The sequence below is a fragment of the Danio aesculapii genome, chromosome 4, assembly GCF_903798145.1.
Source record: "Danio aesculapii chromosome 4, fDanAes4.1, whole genome shotgun sequence".
Taxonomy (NCBI): Eukaryota; Metazoa; Chordata; class Actinopteri; order Cypriniformes; family Danionidae; genus Danio; species Danio aesculapii.
In genome coordinates, this window is record NC_079438.1 from 57,899,357 (window position 1) to 57,917,838 (window position 18,482).

General features: G+C 30.8%; 1 protein-coding gene across 1 annotated transcript in view; it reads left to right on the forward strand.

Annotated features, from left to right (window-relative positions):
• Window positions 1-16,823, forward strand: part of si:dkey-97m3.1 (fatty acyl-CoA reductase 1) — a 75,506-nt gene extending 58,683 nt beyond the window's left edge. The window contains exons 4-12 of the mRNA XM_056456238.1: window positions 2,695-2,874; window positions 4,699-4,876; window positions 7,810-7,854; window positions 8,213-8,331; window positions 8,415-8,482; window positions 10,343-10,514; window positions 11,730-11,859; window positions 12,178-12,305; window positions 13,542-16,823. Coding sequence (XP_056312213.1) covers window positions 2,695-2,874; window positions 4,699-4,876; window positions 7,810-7,854; window positions 8,213-8,331; window positions 8,415-8,482; window positions 10,343-10,514; window positions 11,730-11,859; window positions 12,178-12,305; window positions 13,542-13,704 — 1,183 coding nt within the window. The 3' untranslated portion in view covers window positions 13,705-16,823. The remainder of the gene's footprint in view (window positions 1-2,694; window positions 2,875-4,698; window positions 4,877-7,809; window positions 7,855-8,212; window positions 8,332-8,414; window positions 8,483-10,342; window positions 10,515-11,729; window positions 11,860-12,177; window positions 12,306-13,541) is intronic.
• The last annotated feature ends 1,659 nt before the right edge of the window (window positions 16,824-18,482 follow it).

Below are 18,482 nucleotides of genomic sequence, written 5' to 3' on the forward strand. Positions count from 1 at the left end.
CAAGGAATTTTACATAGTATTTCCTATAATATTTTTTATATTATTAGCCCCCTTAAGCAATATTAGTTTAGGATTGTCTCCAGATCAAACCACTGTTATACAATGACTTGCCTAATTACCCTAACTTGACCCTAATTAACCTAGTTAAGCCTTTAAATGTCACTTTAAGCTGAATACTAGTATCCTGAAGAATATCTAGTCAAATATTGTGCTGTCATTATGGCAAAGATAAATAAATCAGTTATTAGAAATGAGTTATTAAAATTCTCTCCATATGAGATAAAATATGAGAATAATGAAGTGAAATGTGGTTGAGGCGAGTTGAAGCTCCGGCTGAGGAGCAGATGTTCACAACACTGCAGGAGTGAAGGAATGATTGGAGAAACATACACACACACACACACACACAAACACACACACACACATACACATATATATAAATATTGCGCATACAAGTCAACACATAAAAATACAGAAATATTATTATAGATGAAAGTGGAGTCAGTGTAAAATTATCAAAATCATTAATAAAATAAAATTAAACATTTAAAATAAAATAAATAGTTAAAAATAAAATAAAGAGTTTAAAATAAAATAAAATTAATTGTTTAAAATAAGATAAATAGTTTAAAATTAAATAAAGAGTTTAAAATAAAATAAATAGTTTAAAATAAAGTTTAAAATAAAATAAAGTTTAAAATAAAATGAACAGTTTGAAATTAAATTAAATAAATAGTTTAAAACAAAATAAATAGTTTAAAATAAAATTATATAAATAGTTTAAAATAAAATTATATAAATAGTTTAAAATAAAATTATATAAATAGTTTAAAATAAAATAAATAGTTTAAAATTAAATAAATAGTTTAAAATGAAATAAATAGTTTAAAATTAAATAAATAGTTTAAAATAAAATTATATAAATAGTTTAAAATAAAATAGTTTAAAATAAAATTATATAAAAAGTTTAAAATAAAATAAATAGTTTAAAATTAAATAAATAGTTTAAAATAAAATAAATAGTTTAAAATTAAATAAATAGTTTAAAATAAAATAAATAGTTTAAAATAAAATTATATAAAAAGTTTAAAATAAAATAAATAGTTTAAAATAAAATAAATAGTTTAAAATAAAATAAATAGTTTAAAATAAAATTATATAAATAGTTTAAAATAAAATAAATAGTTTAAAATAGAATTGTATAAATAGTTTAAAATAAAATAAAATAGTTTAAAATAAAATAAAATATTTTAAAATAAAATAAAATAGTTTAAAACAAAATAAAGAGTTTAAAATTAAATAAAAAGTTTAAAATAAAATAAATAGTTTAAAATAAAATTGTTAAAAAATAAAATTGTTTAAAATAAAATTGTATAAATAGTTTAAAATAAAATAAATTTTTAAAAATAAAATAGTTAAAAATAAAATAGTTAAAAATAAAATAGTTAAAAATAAAATAGTTAAAAATAAAATTGTTAAAAATAAAATTGTTAAAAATAAAATTGTATAAATAGTTTAAAATAAAATAAATTGTTTAAAAAAAAAATTAAATAAATTTTTTTTTAATAAGTAAAAAAATAATTAAGAAACAAACAATGGCAATGTGTAATCTGAGGAGCAGATGTTCATAACACTGCAGGAGTGAAGGAATGATGGAAGAAACACACACACATCTGTTCACACAGACCTTTCAGATCTCAGCATTACACTAGTCTTCTTACTCCACGTCTTTGTTTTTAGTTACAGTTTATATACAATTAATGTGTACCATATGTAAACAAAAAATAAGAAAATAGTCTGTTATACATTATGCTAACACATCTGGTCATTATTATTACACTTTTTACATATAATAATGTTTATATTCATATATTTTCAACATTTATTTAATTTGTTTATTTGGTATTGTAGTGTTTTTTTGTGAACTCAGTTTAAAAACCTTAGTCTGTTATAATATATAAAAGTGTTTAAATATTTCCTCTTTCACATGGAAAAATGTATTTAAATATTAATGATATTTATACTTAAAACTTTATTATAAATGTGTAAATAATATTTATTTAAATGCTTTGTTACTTTTACATTATATTGGTATTTCCACTACTCTTTTGTTAGATGAATGCATTTTTTATCATAATTTTTTTTTAATTCTCATTTTTATTTTATTTTATTTTATTTTATTTTATTTTATTTATTTATTTATTTATTTATTATTTTTATATATTTTTTTTATTTTATTTTATTTTATTTATTTTTTATTTATTTTTATTTTTTTAATTTTATTTATTTTATTTTATTTTATTTTATTTTATTTTAATACACTGACTCCAGTTTGGTCATTTATAAAGTATATGTAAATAATAATATTTCTGTATTTTTATGTATGTATTTATTACTTAATTTATTTATTTTAATAAAATATTTGTTTCTCATTTTCATTATTTGTATATTTTTTATTTTATTTTATAATATTTATGCATTTCTTTTATTTTATTATTATTAGTAGTAGTATTAGTATTTTATTTTATTATTAGTAGTATTAGTATTTAATGTTATTTCTCTGACTCCAGTTTGCTAATGTATATTGTATATGTTTATATGTATATAATAATATAATTCTATATTTTTATGTGTTTTTGCATGTGTAATATTTGTGTGTGTGTAAATGCATGTGTGTGTGTGTGTGTTCTGCAGGCATGCTCTTCAGCTGAATGTGATGGCGACGCAGCAGCTCCTCTCTCTGGCGCAGCAGATGCAGCAGCTTCAGGCCTTCATCCACATCTCCACCGCATACGCAAACTGCAACCGCAGACACATCGACGAGCTCATCTACCCGCCGCCTGTCGAGCCCAGAAAACTCATCGACTCGCTTGAGTTAGTACAGCAGCAAAGACACACATCTGTTTCACTATTTAATTTCATTTATTTAAGAAAAATACATTTAAATTAATAAATCTTTATCATTTTTTGTGTTTGTATTTTTTTTAGATTTTAAATTCACAGTTGAAGTTAAAATCATGAGCCCCCCTGTATATTATTTCCCCAATTTCTGTTTAACGTAAAGATTTTCAGAAAACACGTTTATAATCATAATAGCTTTAATAACTCATCTCTAATAACTGATTTCTTTTCTCTTTCCCATGATGACAGTAAATAATATTTGACTGGATATTCTTCAAGACACTAGTATTCAGCTTAAAGTGACACATTTTAAGGCTTAACTAGGTTAATTAGGGTAAAGATAGGGTAACTAGGCAAGTCATTGTATTCACCTTATTCTCCGCGTATGAGCGGGCGCAGCCATTTGCCTCGAAACTTCCGGTCTCATTCACTTCCATTCATTTTTAGAGGTTAAAAACAGCTCGCTATGCTGCTTGATGTTGCAAACTGATATTTTCTTATTATATTATTCTACTTCTTATGTATTGTCATGCAAACACTTGTTTGTAGAGCGAGTAGTTTGATTGTTTTCTGCCGTTTATTATTTCTGGTAATTTCTCCCGTAGGCAACTGAATTGGAAGAAAACAATCGCAAAAACGAGCGCACTTCCGCGTTGTAGAATAAGGTCAATAACAGTGGTTTGTTCTGGAGACAATAGAAAACTAATATTGCTTAAGGGGGCTAATAATATTGACCTTAAAATTAAAGTTTCATTTCTAATACATGTTTTTCCATTTATTTATGAAGTTATACATGAAGCATGCTGGATTGTTTTGTTTTGTTTCTTTTTAACACTGTTTGTAAGTGATTTGTCTCTTTATGTGTTCGTTGTATCATGAAATGCTATTACCCTAATCCAGGGGTGTCCAAACTCAGTCCTGGGGGGGCCGGTGTTTTGGAGAGTTTAGCTCCAACTCTAATCAAACACACCTGAAGCAGCTAATCAAGCTCTGACTAGATATACTGGAAACTTCCTGCAGGTGTGTTGAAGCAAGTTGGAGCTAAACTCAGCAGGACAGCGGCCCTCCAGGAGTTTGGACACCCCTGCCCTAATCTAATTGCCCCTGGTGGGATTAATAAAGTTGTTAAACCATTAAAATGGTAAAAAAAAAATGCTTTTATTAAAAAAACATATATTTATTTTTATATTTATAAAAAATAAAATAATAAATAATACAAAGTAAAACCAATAAGACTTTCTCCAGGAGAAAAAATATTATAGGAAATACTGTGGAAATTTCCTGAATCTGTTCAACATCATTTGGGAAATATCTGAAAAAGAAAGTTCACAGGAGGGTGAATAATTTTCACTATGACTGTATGTGTTTTACTTGAATATGGTATTGTGCTTTGTTTATTAATTTGATGCGTTTAATTTGATATGCACCTCTATATGCACCAAACACTTCCCTGCAAACACTGTCAAGAAAAAAAGAAATGAATTGATTAAAATAAATAAATAAATCAATAAATGCACTTAATAAAACAGATCAATGAACTTGGATGGATATTTAGATTAGATATTTATATATTTAACATATAATTGTATTTTTTAAATAACGTAATTATTGAAATAATTTCTAAATGTTTAATTATTTTTTATATGAATTAAATAATTTGTTTCATTTATTCATGTATCCCTCTCTAAGCCCTTGGTGTATGCCACTGGTCATTACATGTCTGATTTTCAATATCATTAAGGCACCAGAGTGCTTGTTTTTTCACACTGTCCTAACCTGTCGTGTGTGTGTGTGCAGGTGGATGGATGAGAGTATCATCCGTGACATCACGCCGCGTCTGATCGGTGATTGGCCGAACACCTACACCTACACTAAAGCTCTGGCTGAGTGTGTGGTGCAGCAGGAAAGCGCAAAACTCAACGTGGGCATCATCCGACCCTCCATAGTGGGAGCCAGCTGGCAGGAGCCCTTCCCTGTCAGTCAATATACTTACATTTCATTATCATTCACTTTACAAGAAGCTTGCGTTAGTTCATGTGTTTAATACAGAAAGAAAAACAGCAGTGTGCGCACATCTAGAAAAATCTTATAAAGGCTATCAAGCCAAATATCAAGTCAAAACACTCCATTAACCATTACAATTGGTTGTTTTTATCTCTTACACTTGTTTCTTTTATTCTTGTTTATGTTAAGCACTTTGATTTACCATTGTGTATGTAGTGAGCTATATAAAAAGCTTTAAAATCTTAATTAAATTGGTCTTTTGAGAGCTAAAGTGCCATTTGTTTAGCTTTTTTCTATAGTTAATGTATTTAATAACACAAACAAACCATCAACTATACATTAATTATGGTATTTATACATGTTTTTTAATGTTAGTTAATGAAAATACAGTCGTTCATTGTTAGTTCTTGTTAACTCATGGTGCATTAATGTCAACAAGCATGAATTTGGATGTTAATAATGCACTAGTAAGTGTTGAACTATGATTAATAAATGCTGCACAAGATTGTTCATGTTAGTGAATACATTAACTAATGAATCCTTATTGTAAAGTGTTAGCTATATTTAATTTACCCTAGTCTACGTTTTATTTTAATTATGCTTGATTTGTTTGAAGAGCTATCATGATATATAACTAAAATAAATATGTATATGTATTTTTGTACTGTGCTATATAACAATTTTTACTTAATGTTTTTATTTAAAGCATGTTTTTATAGCTTTACGTTTTCATCCTTTGCTAATTATTTTTTTTATTATTATTATTTATTTTAGACTATTTATTAGCACACAGATTCCCATTTTATTAAACAGTTTTAAAACCATTGCTTTTTTGTTTTAATTAATATTTTGAATAAAATTGTATAAATTTTTTGTAATATTTTGTTTTATTTAACATTTTTTATAAGATATTTAACAAAAATAGTACAATACCAATAAAAAGAAGAAAAAAATTATACGAAATAATTGACATTAGCCCCCCACCCTGTCAAAAAAATTAAATAAATAAAGGAGGGATCGTCTCAGTTACCAAATATACATACATATATACATGACATATGTAGCATAAACATATTTTAGAAAAAAAAAAGGATGACAGTATTCACGTTTTTACAGTCAGTGTCATGATTATATTAGATTAAAGATGAAAATTTACAAAGGTAAAATGCTAGATTCCCAAAATTGTATTCATTAATGGAAGCAGGTTTGCAAAGTCTTTGTAGTTTGTAATGTGCTTTGTAATGTAATGTTTGTAATGTTATACTATCATGATATATAACTAAAATAAATATGTATATGTATTTTTGTACTGTGCTATATAACATTTTTTACTTAATGTTTTTATTTAAAGCATGTTTTTATAGCTTTCTGTTTTCATCCTTTGCTAATTATTTTTATTATTATTTATTTTAGACTATTTATTGGCACACAGACTCCCATTTTATTAAACAGTTTTAAAACTATTGCTTTTTTTTTTGTGTTTTAATTTTTATTTTGAATAAAATTGTATTAATTTTTTGTAATATTTTGTTTTATTTAACATTTTTTATAAGATATTTAACAAAAACAGTACAATACCAATAAAAAGAAGAAAAAAATTATACGAAATAATTGACATTAGCCCCCCACCCCCCTCAAAAAAACAAAATAAAGGAGGGATCGTCTCAGTTACCAAATATACATACATATATACATGACATATGTAGCATAAACATATTTTAGAAAAAAAAAAGATTACAGTATTCACGTTTTTACAGTCAGTGTCATGATTATATTAGATTAAAGATGAAAATTTACAAAGGTAAAATGCTAGATTCCCAAAATTGTATTCATTAATGGAAGCAGGTTTGCAAAGTCTTTGTAGTTTGTAATGTGCTTTGTAATGTAATGTTTGTAATGTTATACTATCATGATATACAACTAAAATAAATATGTATATGTGTTTTTGTACTGTGCAATATAACAATTTTTACTTAATGTTTTTATTTAAAGCATGTTTTTATAGCTTTCCCTTTTCATCCTTTGCTAATTATTATTATTATTATTTATTTTAGACTATTTATTGGCACACAGATTCCCCTTTTATTAAACAGTTTTAAAACTATTATTTTTTTTGTGTTTTAATTAATATTTTGAATAAAATTGTATTAATTTTTTGTAATATTTTGTTTTATTTAACATTTTTTATAAGATATTTAACAAAAACAGTACAATACCAATAAAAAGAAGAAAATAATAATACAAAATAATTGACATTAGCCCCCCACCCCCTCAAAAAAAAAATAAGGAGGGATCGTCTCAGTTACCAAATATACATACATATATATACATGACATATGTAGCATAAACATATTTTAGAAAAAAAAAAAGGATGACAGTATTCACGTTTTTACAGTCACTGTCATGATTATATTAGATTCAACTTTATTGTCATTACACATGTACAAGGCAACGAAATGCAGTTTGGGTCTAACCAGCAGTGCAATAGCAGCAAGTGCAGGATTCAGGTATAAGTTATAAAGTGCAGTTATAGAAAAACTATGGTGATATTTACAGATGGATGTACTATCAACATTATATACAGGTTGTATTAGCTATGAACAGATTTACAATAAATGAAGATTTACAACAAATGAATATGGATTAAAGATGAAAATTTACAAAGGTAAAATGCTAGATTCCCAAAATTGTATTAATTAATGGAAGCAGGTTTGGAAAGTCTTTGTAGTTTGTAATGTTTTAACTATAGACTTATTATTGTGTTTTTAGTTTTTTATTAAAATGTTTTATCATTGTTATGAATTATTATATTATATTTATATTATATTATATTATATTATAATTATTTTATTTTATTCCTGTAAACATTTTATTAATTGCATTTTTCTCTGTTTTTTTAAATAGGGTTGGATAGATAACTTCAATGGCCCGAGTGGTGTTTTCATTGCTGTAAGTATTTGATTTGACTTTATGTAAGCAGTTTGTTATTATACAGAGACAATATAGATACAGATACATTATACAGATTCATATTTCAAGTATTCCCCCAGTCTGATGTCGGATCTTCATTTCTTTTTGCATGTGGCATTTCTATCAAGTATATTTTTTGCTCAGAGCCACTTTTTTGCTTCAGTTTCTTTCTGTCTTTTGTCTCTTCTTTATTGCTTCTTTTTTGTTTCATTTTATTTTACACTATTTAGGCAAAAAGCTGATGCAATAAGCATAAAATGATATATAGATGGTATTGTAATGGTATTATCATTTCAATTCATATAAATTGGTGATGATGGTCTGTGTGTGTGGTCAGGCTGGGAAGGGTATCCTGCGCACCATGCGGGCCAGTAATGACGCAGTGGCAGATCTGATTCCTGTAGATGTGGTGATCAACCTGACGCTGGCAGCCGGCTGGTACACCGCTGTTAACAAGTACAGGACATTCACACACACACACACATTTACATCAGGCTCGACAACACACACACATTCACTGCTTCTGTCTTCACTTTCAGACCTAAAACTGCCCTGGTGTACAACTGCACAACTGGAGGAATAAACCCCTTCCACTGGGGGGAGATCGGTGCGTCACACCACACACACTCACTCACACACATAAACACACACAAACAAGCTCTCACATGCACACATACACACACAAAATCACACACACACATACACATGAGTAAATTAAGCCAACATTGTACTTGTCTGTATAAACCTGATGCTCTTTACAGAATCCCAGCAATGTTTAGTGTACATGATTATTTCCTTAACCTTCCTGTCGTGTTCGGGTCAAATCTGACTGATTTACAACTTAAATCACTCCTACATCTGATTACCTCCAGATCTTATTATATCCTCCACACTATACACACGAACAGATTAAAGTGATGATCATCTCTTTCATTGAGTTTTGAGTGTTTTAATCAACCTTGTTACACCTGTGGTAACCCACCCCTAAACCCAATCATCACTGGGGATACGCAAATTGTATGAAACTGTATGAATGAGATCGTACAAGTTCATATACTGTAGATTAGCCACTAAACCAGTAAGTTATGAATTGCTAAAACAGTGTATCATACCTTCACACACAGGTGTCTGTTATGTCAACCCATCTGTGTCTTTTTCTTTCTTTCTTTCTTTCTTTGTTTTTTCTTTCTTTCTTTCTTTCTTTCTTTCCTTCCTTCCTTCCTTCTTTCCTTCCTTCCTTCTTTCTTTCTTTCTTTCTTTCTTTCCTTCTTTCTTCCTTCCTTCTTTCCTTCCTTCCTTCCTTCCTTCCTTTCTTCCTTCCTTCCTTCCTTCCCCTTCCTTTCTTACTTTCTTTCTTTCTTTCTTTCTTTTCTTTCTTTCTTTCTTTTCTTATTTTATTCTTTTATTTATTTATTTATTTATTTATTTCTCTCTCTGGAAAGAAGCACTGAAGGAATCTTGTTCCCTTTCTTTCTTTCCTATTTTCTTTCTTTTTCTTTTTTCTTTCTTTCTTATTTTCTTTCTTTCTTTCTTTTTCTTATTTTATTCTTTTTATTTATTTATTTATTTCTCTCTCTCTCTGGAAAGAAGCACTGAAGGAATCTTGTTCCCTTTCTTTCTTTCTTTCTTTCCTATTTTCTTTCTTTCTTTCTTTCTTTCTTTCTTTCTTTCTTTCTTTCTTTCTTTCTTTCTTTCTTATTTTCTTTCTTTCTTCTTTCTTATATTCTTTCTTTCTATCTCCTTTCAGCCAATCTCTGAGTCTAGCAGGAGCACTTTTAGCTTAGAAACAATTATTTGATTATATTAGACTGTTATTATCTCACTCAAAAATGACCAACGTATAACTAGTGCTAATTCTGCGCCCATGCTCACCGTATATACCCTCAGTCACTATTCCCTATATTACACTATTTCCTATATTAGTACACTTGAAGGACTGAAAATTCCATCACTCAGAAAACAGGAAAGCAATTTGTTTGTGCTTTGCTGGTTGATAAATCATTCAGATTGATTAAAATTTACATTTCTTTGGTCAGACCCTGTGATAGTTATTTTAGCGGGCTGTCTATTAGTAATGAAACTAAGTTTAAGGTTTATAATATATTTTCAGCGCCTATTTTTATTTTCATTAATATTATATTATTATTATTATTATTAATATTTATTTTCATTATTATTATATTTCATTATAATTATTATTAATAATAATATATTTGAAAACACAAAGATAGCCAATATATTATAGAAAATCTATACAAAATGCTTGATCAATATTCTTGTTAGTAACATTCACAATTATTGATTTTATTTATTACATTATATTAGTATTACATTATAGAAGTAACTGTCATGAAATACAAAATCACAGCTCTACTATTCTCTGCCACACGATGGCAGTAAAAGCTCAAACTGAAATCAGTTGCTGACCCTCCTCCTGTGTGTGTGTGTGTTTCTCCTTCTCCTGCAGAGCATCACGTGATGTCCACATTTAAGAGGAATCCTCTAGAACAGGCCTTCCGTCGGCCAAACGCAAACATCACCTCAAACTACCTGATCAACCAGTACTGGATCCTCGTCAGTCACAAAGTCCCAGCGCTGCTGTATGACCTGCTGCTGCGGCTCTCCGGACACAAACCACAGTGAGAGAACAACACACACACATATACACTCCATATAGACTCACTCTACATCAGTGTTTCTCAACCACGTTTCTGGAGGACCACCAGCTCTACACATTTTCCAAGTCTCTGTTACCTTATATTACATTATTCATTCATTCATTTTCTTTTCAGCTTAGTCCCTTTATTAATCTGGGGGCACAAAAGCGGAATGAACTGCACACTTATCCAGCATATGTTTTACACAGCGGATGCCCTTCCAGCTGCAACCCAACACTGGGAAACATCCAAATACACTCATTTACACACACACACACACACACTATGGACAATTTAGCTTAGCCAATTTACCTATACCACATGTCTTTTGGACTTTTGTCTTTTTTTCTCACAGATATACCAACTGACCCAGCTGGGGCTCAAACCAGCGACCTTCTTGCTGTAAGGCGATTATGCTAACCGCTGCTAAGTTATATTAATTTATATTATAAGCATTAGGTGGCGGAGTGGGTAACACAATTTCCTCACTGCAAGAAGGTCGCTGATTCAAATCCCAGCTGGGTCAGTTGGCATTTCTGTTTGGAGTTTGCATGCTCTCCCCGCGTTGGCGCGAGTTTCCTCTGGGTGCTCCGGTTTCCCCCACAGTCCAAACACATGCGCTATAGGGGAATTTGATAAGCTAAATTGGCCGTAGTGTGTGCAAGAATGTGTGGGTGTTTCCCTGGAAGGGCATCCGCTGTGTAAAACATATGCTGGGATAGTTGTCGGTTCATTCCGCTGTAGCGAGCCCAGATTAATAAAGGGACTAAGCCAAAAAGAAAATGAATGAATGAATAATTTATATTATATTATATTATATTATATTATATTATATTATATTATATTATATTATATTATATTATATTATATTATATTATATGCAGAAATAAATTAGTTTCTATATCTAAAAAAGTTAAAATGTGAATAATTACAATTGTCAATTGTTAATATATAAATGCTTTATCTTGTTTAGACTATAATGTAATCATATTATTAAAATATCTAATATAAATGTATGTAATATGCCTAAACATAATAATATTTTAATGTATAATATTATGAAAGGATAATAAAAGTATTTTATTAATAAATAGTGATAGTTTATGTGTAGAAAAACAGTGTAAAAGTGTGTAATTATCACTGTGTGTGTGTGCGCGCATGTGCTTGTGTGTGTTGGTGTGTTTGTTTCTTCTTCAGGATGATGCGTATTTTCAACCGTCTGCATAAAGCCATTGGTCTGCTGGAGTATTTCAGCAGTCAGGACTGGGAGTGGAACTCTGATAACATGAACATGCTGATGGCTCAGCTGAGCACCGACGACAGGAAGGTATACACACACACACACACACACACACAAACACTCTCTCTTATTGGGGAAATTGATTAGACTTGTATTATTTTTACATATCAGGTAATGATATGAAGGATGTTATTGATATTTTATGGCCTGACCCTCACAGAAACATGCAAAACTAAGCATGTTTTAAAATATATGTATGGTAGTCATGATATTTGACTATATTCCTGGTATTTGGCCCTCACAAATGTAGCTAAACTAGTGCATACAGTTAATAGTGTACACACACACATATCCTTCTCCACACACAGCAAATGAATCACTGTGCTGACTCTTGTGATGTTTCAGATCTTCAACTTTGACGTGCGTCAGCTGAACTGGCCTGAGTACATCGAGAATTACTGTATCGGCACCAAGAAATACGTTCTGAATGAAGACATGTCAGACATTCCTGCCGCCAGACAACACTTGAGGAAGTATGTCTATCTGATGATCCTCTGAATCACTGAACTAGTTGATTCACTGAACTACTGATTCACTGAGCTACTGAATCACTGAACTACTTCATGACATTTGGCACTCACAAATATAGCTAAAGCTGAACCATTGATTCACTGAACTACTGAGTCACTAAACCATTGAATCACTGAGCAACTGAATCGGTGAGCTACTGAATCATCGAACCACTGAATCATGAATCCAGTATGTGTGTTTTATCAGATGTGTATTATTGTGTGTGTGTGATCAGATGAGCATTATGAGTGTGTGTGTGTGTGTGTGTGTGTGTGTGAGTGTATTTGATTAGATGTGCATTATTAGTCGTATGTGCGTGTGTGTTTGATCAGATGTGCATTATTGATGGTGTGTGTGTGTATGTGTATTCGATTAGATGTGCATTATTAAGGGTATGTATGTGTGTGTGTGTTTGCTCAAATGCACATTATTGATTGTGTTTATGTGTGTGTTTGATTAGATGCGCATTATTGATGGCGTGTGTGTGTTAGATTAGATATGAATCATTGGTTGTGTGCGTGTGTCTGTGTGTGTGTGATCAGTTGTGCGTTATTAATTGTGCGCGTGTGTGTTTGATCTAATGTGCATTAATAATCGTGTGTGTGTGTGTGTTTGATCTAATATGCATTATTGGTTGTGTGTGCGTGCGTGCGTGTGTTTGATCCAATGTGCAATAATGGTGTGTGTGTGCGTGTTTGAATAGTTGTGCGTTATTAATTGTGTGTGTTTGATCTAATGTGCAGTATTAATCGTGTGTGTGTTTGATCAGATGTGTATTACTGATGGTGTGTGTGTACGTTTGGTTAGATGTGCATTATTGATGGCGTGGTGTGTGTTTAATTAAGTGTGCATTATTGATTGTGTGTGTGTGTGTGTGTGTGTGTGTGTGTGTGTGTGTGTGTGGGTGGTGTGTTTGATTATACATGCATTATTGATGGCGTGTGCGATGGTGTGTGTGTGTGTTTGATTAGATTTTCATTAATGATGGTGTGTGTGTGTGTTTGATCAAATGAGTAATATTGATGGTGTGTGTGTGTGTTTGATCAGATGAGTAATATTGATGGTGTGTGTGTGTGTTTGATCAGATGAGTAATATTGATGGTGTGTGTGTGTGTTTGATCAGATGTGTAATATTGATGGCGTGTGTGTGATCAGATCTGCATTATTGATGGTGTGTGTGTGTGTGTGTGTGTTTGCAGACTGAGGAACATCCGCTACACCTTCAACACAGTGCTGCTGGTCTTCATCTGGCGTGTGTTCATCGCCCGCTCTCAGATGGCCCGTAACATCTGGTATTTCGTGGTGAGCCTCTGCTTCAAGTTCCTGTCCTACTTCAGAGCGTCCAGCACACTGACGCAATGACCACAGCGCACAGGAAGTGTGTGTGTGTCCTCCTCCGCCCAGCACTTCCTATTCCAGAGAGGTGTCTTCAGCCATACATATACAGACACACACATATACACACACAAGCATACAGTTGAAGTCTGAATTATTAGGCCTCCTATATGTTTATTTCCCCAATTTCTGTTTAACAGAGAGATTTCTTCAACACTTATTTAAACATATTAATTTTAATATCTCATTTCTAATCTGATTTCTCTTATCCTTGTCGTGTTGACAGCACATAATATTAGACTAGATATTCTTCAAGATACTAGTATTCAGCTTAAAGTGGCCTTTAAAGGCTTAACTAGGTTAATTAGGGTAATTAGGCAAGTCATTGACTACGTTTACATGGACATCAGTAATCTAATTATTTGCCTTAATCTGTATGTGCGCTATTACAAAAAAATGATCATGGTATCATGTTTCATATCATTCAGTATTGTTAATTATTGAATATTTTTAATAATACATTTAGAAATATTAGGATTTTTGTTATTTAACCAATTTATTTTATACAACATTACTATAGCAAATAGTCAAAAACTAAAATATTTATATAAAATATCTGATCTCTTTATAATAAAATAAGTGTTAATAATAATAATAATAATAATAATAATTCCTTACATTTATATAGTGTTTATATTTATATTTATATTTATTTATTTATATTTTGGGGTAATCTCCTCAACCACCCCCAGTTAAAGAGACTCTTAAACTTTCTAAATATCTCTCATATAATAAATATAATATAATCTCTTAAATATTCTAAGTATTTGCTAATATTGCAGTGTGATAACAGATGTTAGCATACTAACAATGCGATAATCATGCTAGTAAACAGTTAATATGTAAGAGACATACTAGTAACATGACAAAATATGCTAAACCACTGTAAAACATGTTTGCAGTGCATTTGATTATTAAAACATGATGCTAATGCAATTAAATATTTTAATCATTAATACTTAATATTTTAATCATGTTTCATTTTTAATTTGTCCACTTTAACTGCAGTTTGGCACTTTCACTTTCATTCAGGAACATTTCATGCATGCCCCCCGTCACGAACGAGATATTGGATGCGAGTTTGGACTGCTGGAAGAGTGTAGTTTTAATGGAGTTTGATACCGCACACCATATGGGGGAAAAAAAAATCGACATTTCTTGATGCAGGTGTCTGTGATCCTTCACTGACTCGGTAGGGGCAGAGAACGTACTCACTGACTACGTTTACTTGGATATCAGTAACCGAATGATTTGCCTTAATCTGAATAAGACAATAATATGATTAAGGTGTTTACATGAGTGGCTTTTTGAATGCTCCTTTCATGATCCGGTTTTACATGTTATAGCACAAAATTTCATTAATATCATTGCGTCTGCACGCTATCCACCTTTTCCCCTGGAGTTTCATGTAATTTCTGGCATTTCAGTTATTATTTGTTGACTTAAACTGCAGTTTAGCACTTTCACTTTCATTCAGGAACATTTCATGCATGCCCCCCTGTGACAAACGCGATATTGGATGCGAGTATGAACTGCTGAGAGTGCTGTTTTAATGGAGTTTGATACCGAAAAACTGTATCTGTGGTCTATCACTGACTCGGTAGGTGCAGGGAGTAGTGTCAAACAGTCGTGTGTATACTATCCTGTCACAAAATGCATGTAAAATCCTTCCCAACTTGTTTATATGTCTGTTCTACACTTAAATAATGCCACTAAAATCAGCATACTCCACATGTCCTTATCTGATTTCTATTTAGTTTATGATTATGACTACGATTAAGTGCATCAAAAATCGCTGTTTACATGTCAGACTCTTAATCAGAATATTGGATTAAAATCGGATTATTGGTGTCCATGTTAAGTCAAGTCATGCTGTTTGTCATTCCACTACATGTGTGGACATACAGAGGAATGAAATATCGTGTTTGCAGGACAACGGTGCTACTGTATATAAATTAATCATAAATACAAACACAACACTATACATAAGAGCTATTTTAAAACATGACATATACTATAAGATACTTAACTATACACAAGACAGGCTCTACAAGTACTTTTACATGAGATTGAACAATGTTGTGGAGGATATTGTGCAAAAGAGGTATTTAGGGTTTAATATTGTGCAAGAGTTATTTAAGGTTGAAGCAAGCAGTGCAACATGATTGTGGTACATTTATAGTAAACATCTGGGTTTGTTCTGCAGACAGTCGATAAAATTAATGCTTAAGGAGGCTATTAATATTGGGATTAAAATGGGATTAAAAAATTAAGAACTGCTTTTATTCTAGCCGAAATAAAACAAAACTTTCTCCAGAAGAAAAAATATTATAGGAAATACTGTGAAAAAATCCTGAATCTGTTCAACATCATTTGGGAAATATTTGAAAGAAATCACAGGAGGAGCTAATAATTTTGACTTCAACTGTGTATACACACACACCCACACACACTTTAGCTTTCCTCACCGTCTGAGCGGCTGTTTTTAAACCTGTCCCCTTTTCTAACGACTCTCCTTAATACCGATTATATATGCAACCGCATTTTACAGTGTTTCTCCTTCACATTCACCATGCAGAGTCTGGAGACGTTGCCTTTGTGTCTTCTGATGATTTTTAGCCTTCTTGACTACAGACTACAGTGTTTTCCGCAAAAGACTTTAATCATACCTGGATCTTCGTCTTGAAGCTTCGCTGTTTGTCTTCTGACGGTTCGTTTGTCTATGTATCGTCTGTTTTAACACATCGTAATCACGTCAGAGACTCTCAAGCCTAAAGCAACATTTATAGTTCGTCTTCTGTCTTTTTGTCTCGTTTTGTTTGCTGTGTCCAGAGGGAAAAGCCAGTGAAGTGTGATAGATCAGATGCGGATATATTTGTAATTTAATAAATCATCACTTTTATTAGTTTTATAATGAACTGAACACAATATATTTACAGGAACATGCATCTGTTCATGATGAGAACTAAAATTGTTGCTCCTTGCGACATAATTTTCATACGTAATTAAGAGATTTTGATTACTGTAATATTTAATTTGAAATCAATGTTGTTGTTTATTATTATTATTATAAAATTGACTTGATTATGTGATTAATAATATGAACATTAAATAAAAAATGATACAATTTCATGTTAAATTTAAATGTAGTTTATTATTTATTGTTAAGTTTATTATACCTGATTAGTAATTAAAAAATATTAATTGAATTAAGTTTTACATGTGATTTAAATGTTATATTGTTTAATGTTATTAAATTAACTTAATAATTTAATTGAATATATATATATACAATTTAAATATGTAAATTTGAGTGTAATTTTGTCATTATTGTATTTAAATGGAATTTAGATAATTTATTAATTAATTTAATGTAACATTAATCTAATTAAGTTGTTTAATTGATTAAATCTAATTATTGTTTAATAATTATTATTGATTAATACTTAAAATAATGATATAAAGAAGTATGTTTGTTAAATGATTGTTAATTTTGAATTAAACCTATTTTAACCATTACAATTGTCATTTTAAATAAGTGTTTCTCAACCACGTTCCTGGATGATCACAAACGCTGCATGTTTTGGATGTCTCCTTTCTCTGTGTCACAATCACCAGTGATCTAATCTTTACAGATCACTGGTAAACACACTGATCACATAGGTCTACAAATCTGCTGTTATATGGACTGCAAGATCCAGTCATGCAACACACACACACACCTGCTTCAAGTCTCCATTGATTACACTCCCACAGCTGATGCTGCTCATGGACTGATTACACACACACACACACACAAATACAGCAGATTTGTAGTCCTATGTGATCTGTGTGTTTACCAGCGATCTGTAAGGATTAGATCACTGGTGATTGTGGCAGTCTGTCACACCCATTCCAGGTCTTTCAGTCTCTACTACTAAGCCGAAGATCTGAATCAGGTGTGTTTAATTAAGGAGACATGGAAAATGTGCAGATCTGGTGCTCCTCCAGGAACATGGTTGAGAAACACAGATTGAAATGAATATATTATACACATTTTCTCTTTCACATGTAGTTTTAAGTGTGATTTTGATGATTTAAGAGTGAATTATGACAGGATCTAATGATTTATTTTCATTAGCTTTTCTCTCTGCACTTTGGGTTTAGGGTCAGAATATTTCCACGAGCGTTGGTTGAAGATATTTCTGTGAGGTCCGTCAGTCTGTAAATAGTCAAGGTATATAAATGTAGTCCTTTTCAGATGACATGCATACCAAAAAATGTACAAATGTATATTTGCGAGGCTGAATCAAAAGGCTGGTCAGAGGCGTCTATTAGCAGAAACGACTGAGGGCTTCCCATTATTTTTTGAAGAAAAGCGAAAAGTGAAGAGGAAAAAAAAAGTCTAGTCTACATTTCAATGTTGTTATGTCTGTTTAAAGTGCTCTGGATTTAACGAGGGAAATTTTACATCCCACATGAACAAAATACTACGGTAATTTATAGTAAATACTGTAATGTTTATGAGCCATACTGTCAGAAACTACTTCAAGTAATCTGCTGTGGTGATTCTACTGTTGCTATAGTAAAACAACAACTGTAGTAATCTGTTGATCTGTTGTGTAGTTCTATAGTTGCTATAGTAACACAAGAACTACAGTAATTGATCTGTTGTGGTGATTCTACAGTTGCTATATGAACACAAGCACTTCAGTGATTCATCTGTTGTGTGGTTCCACAGTTGCTATATTAACACAACAATTTCA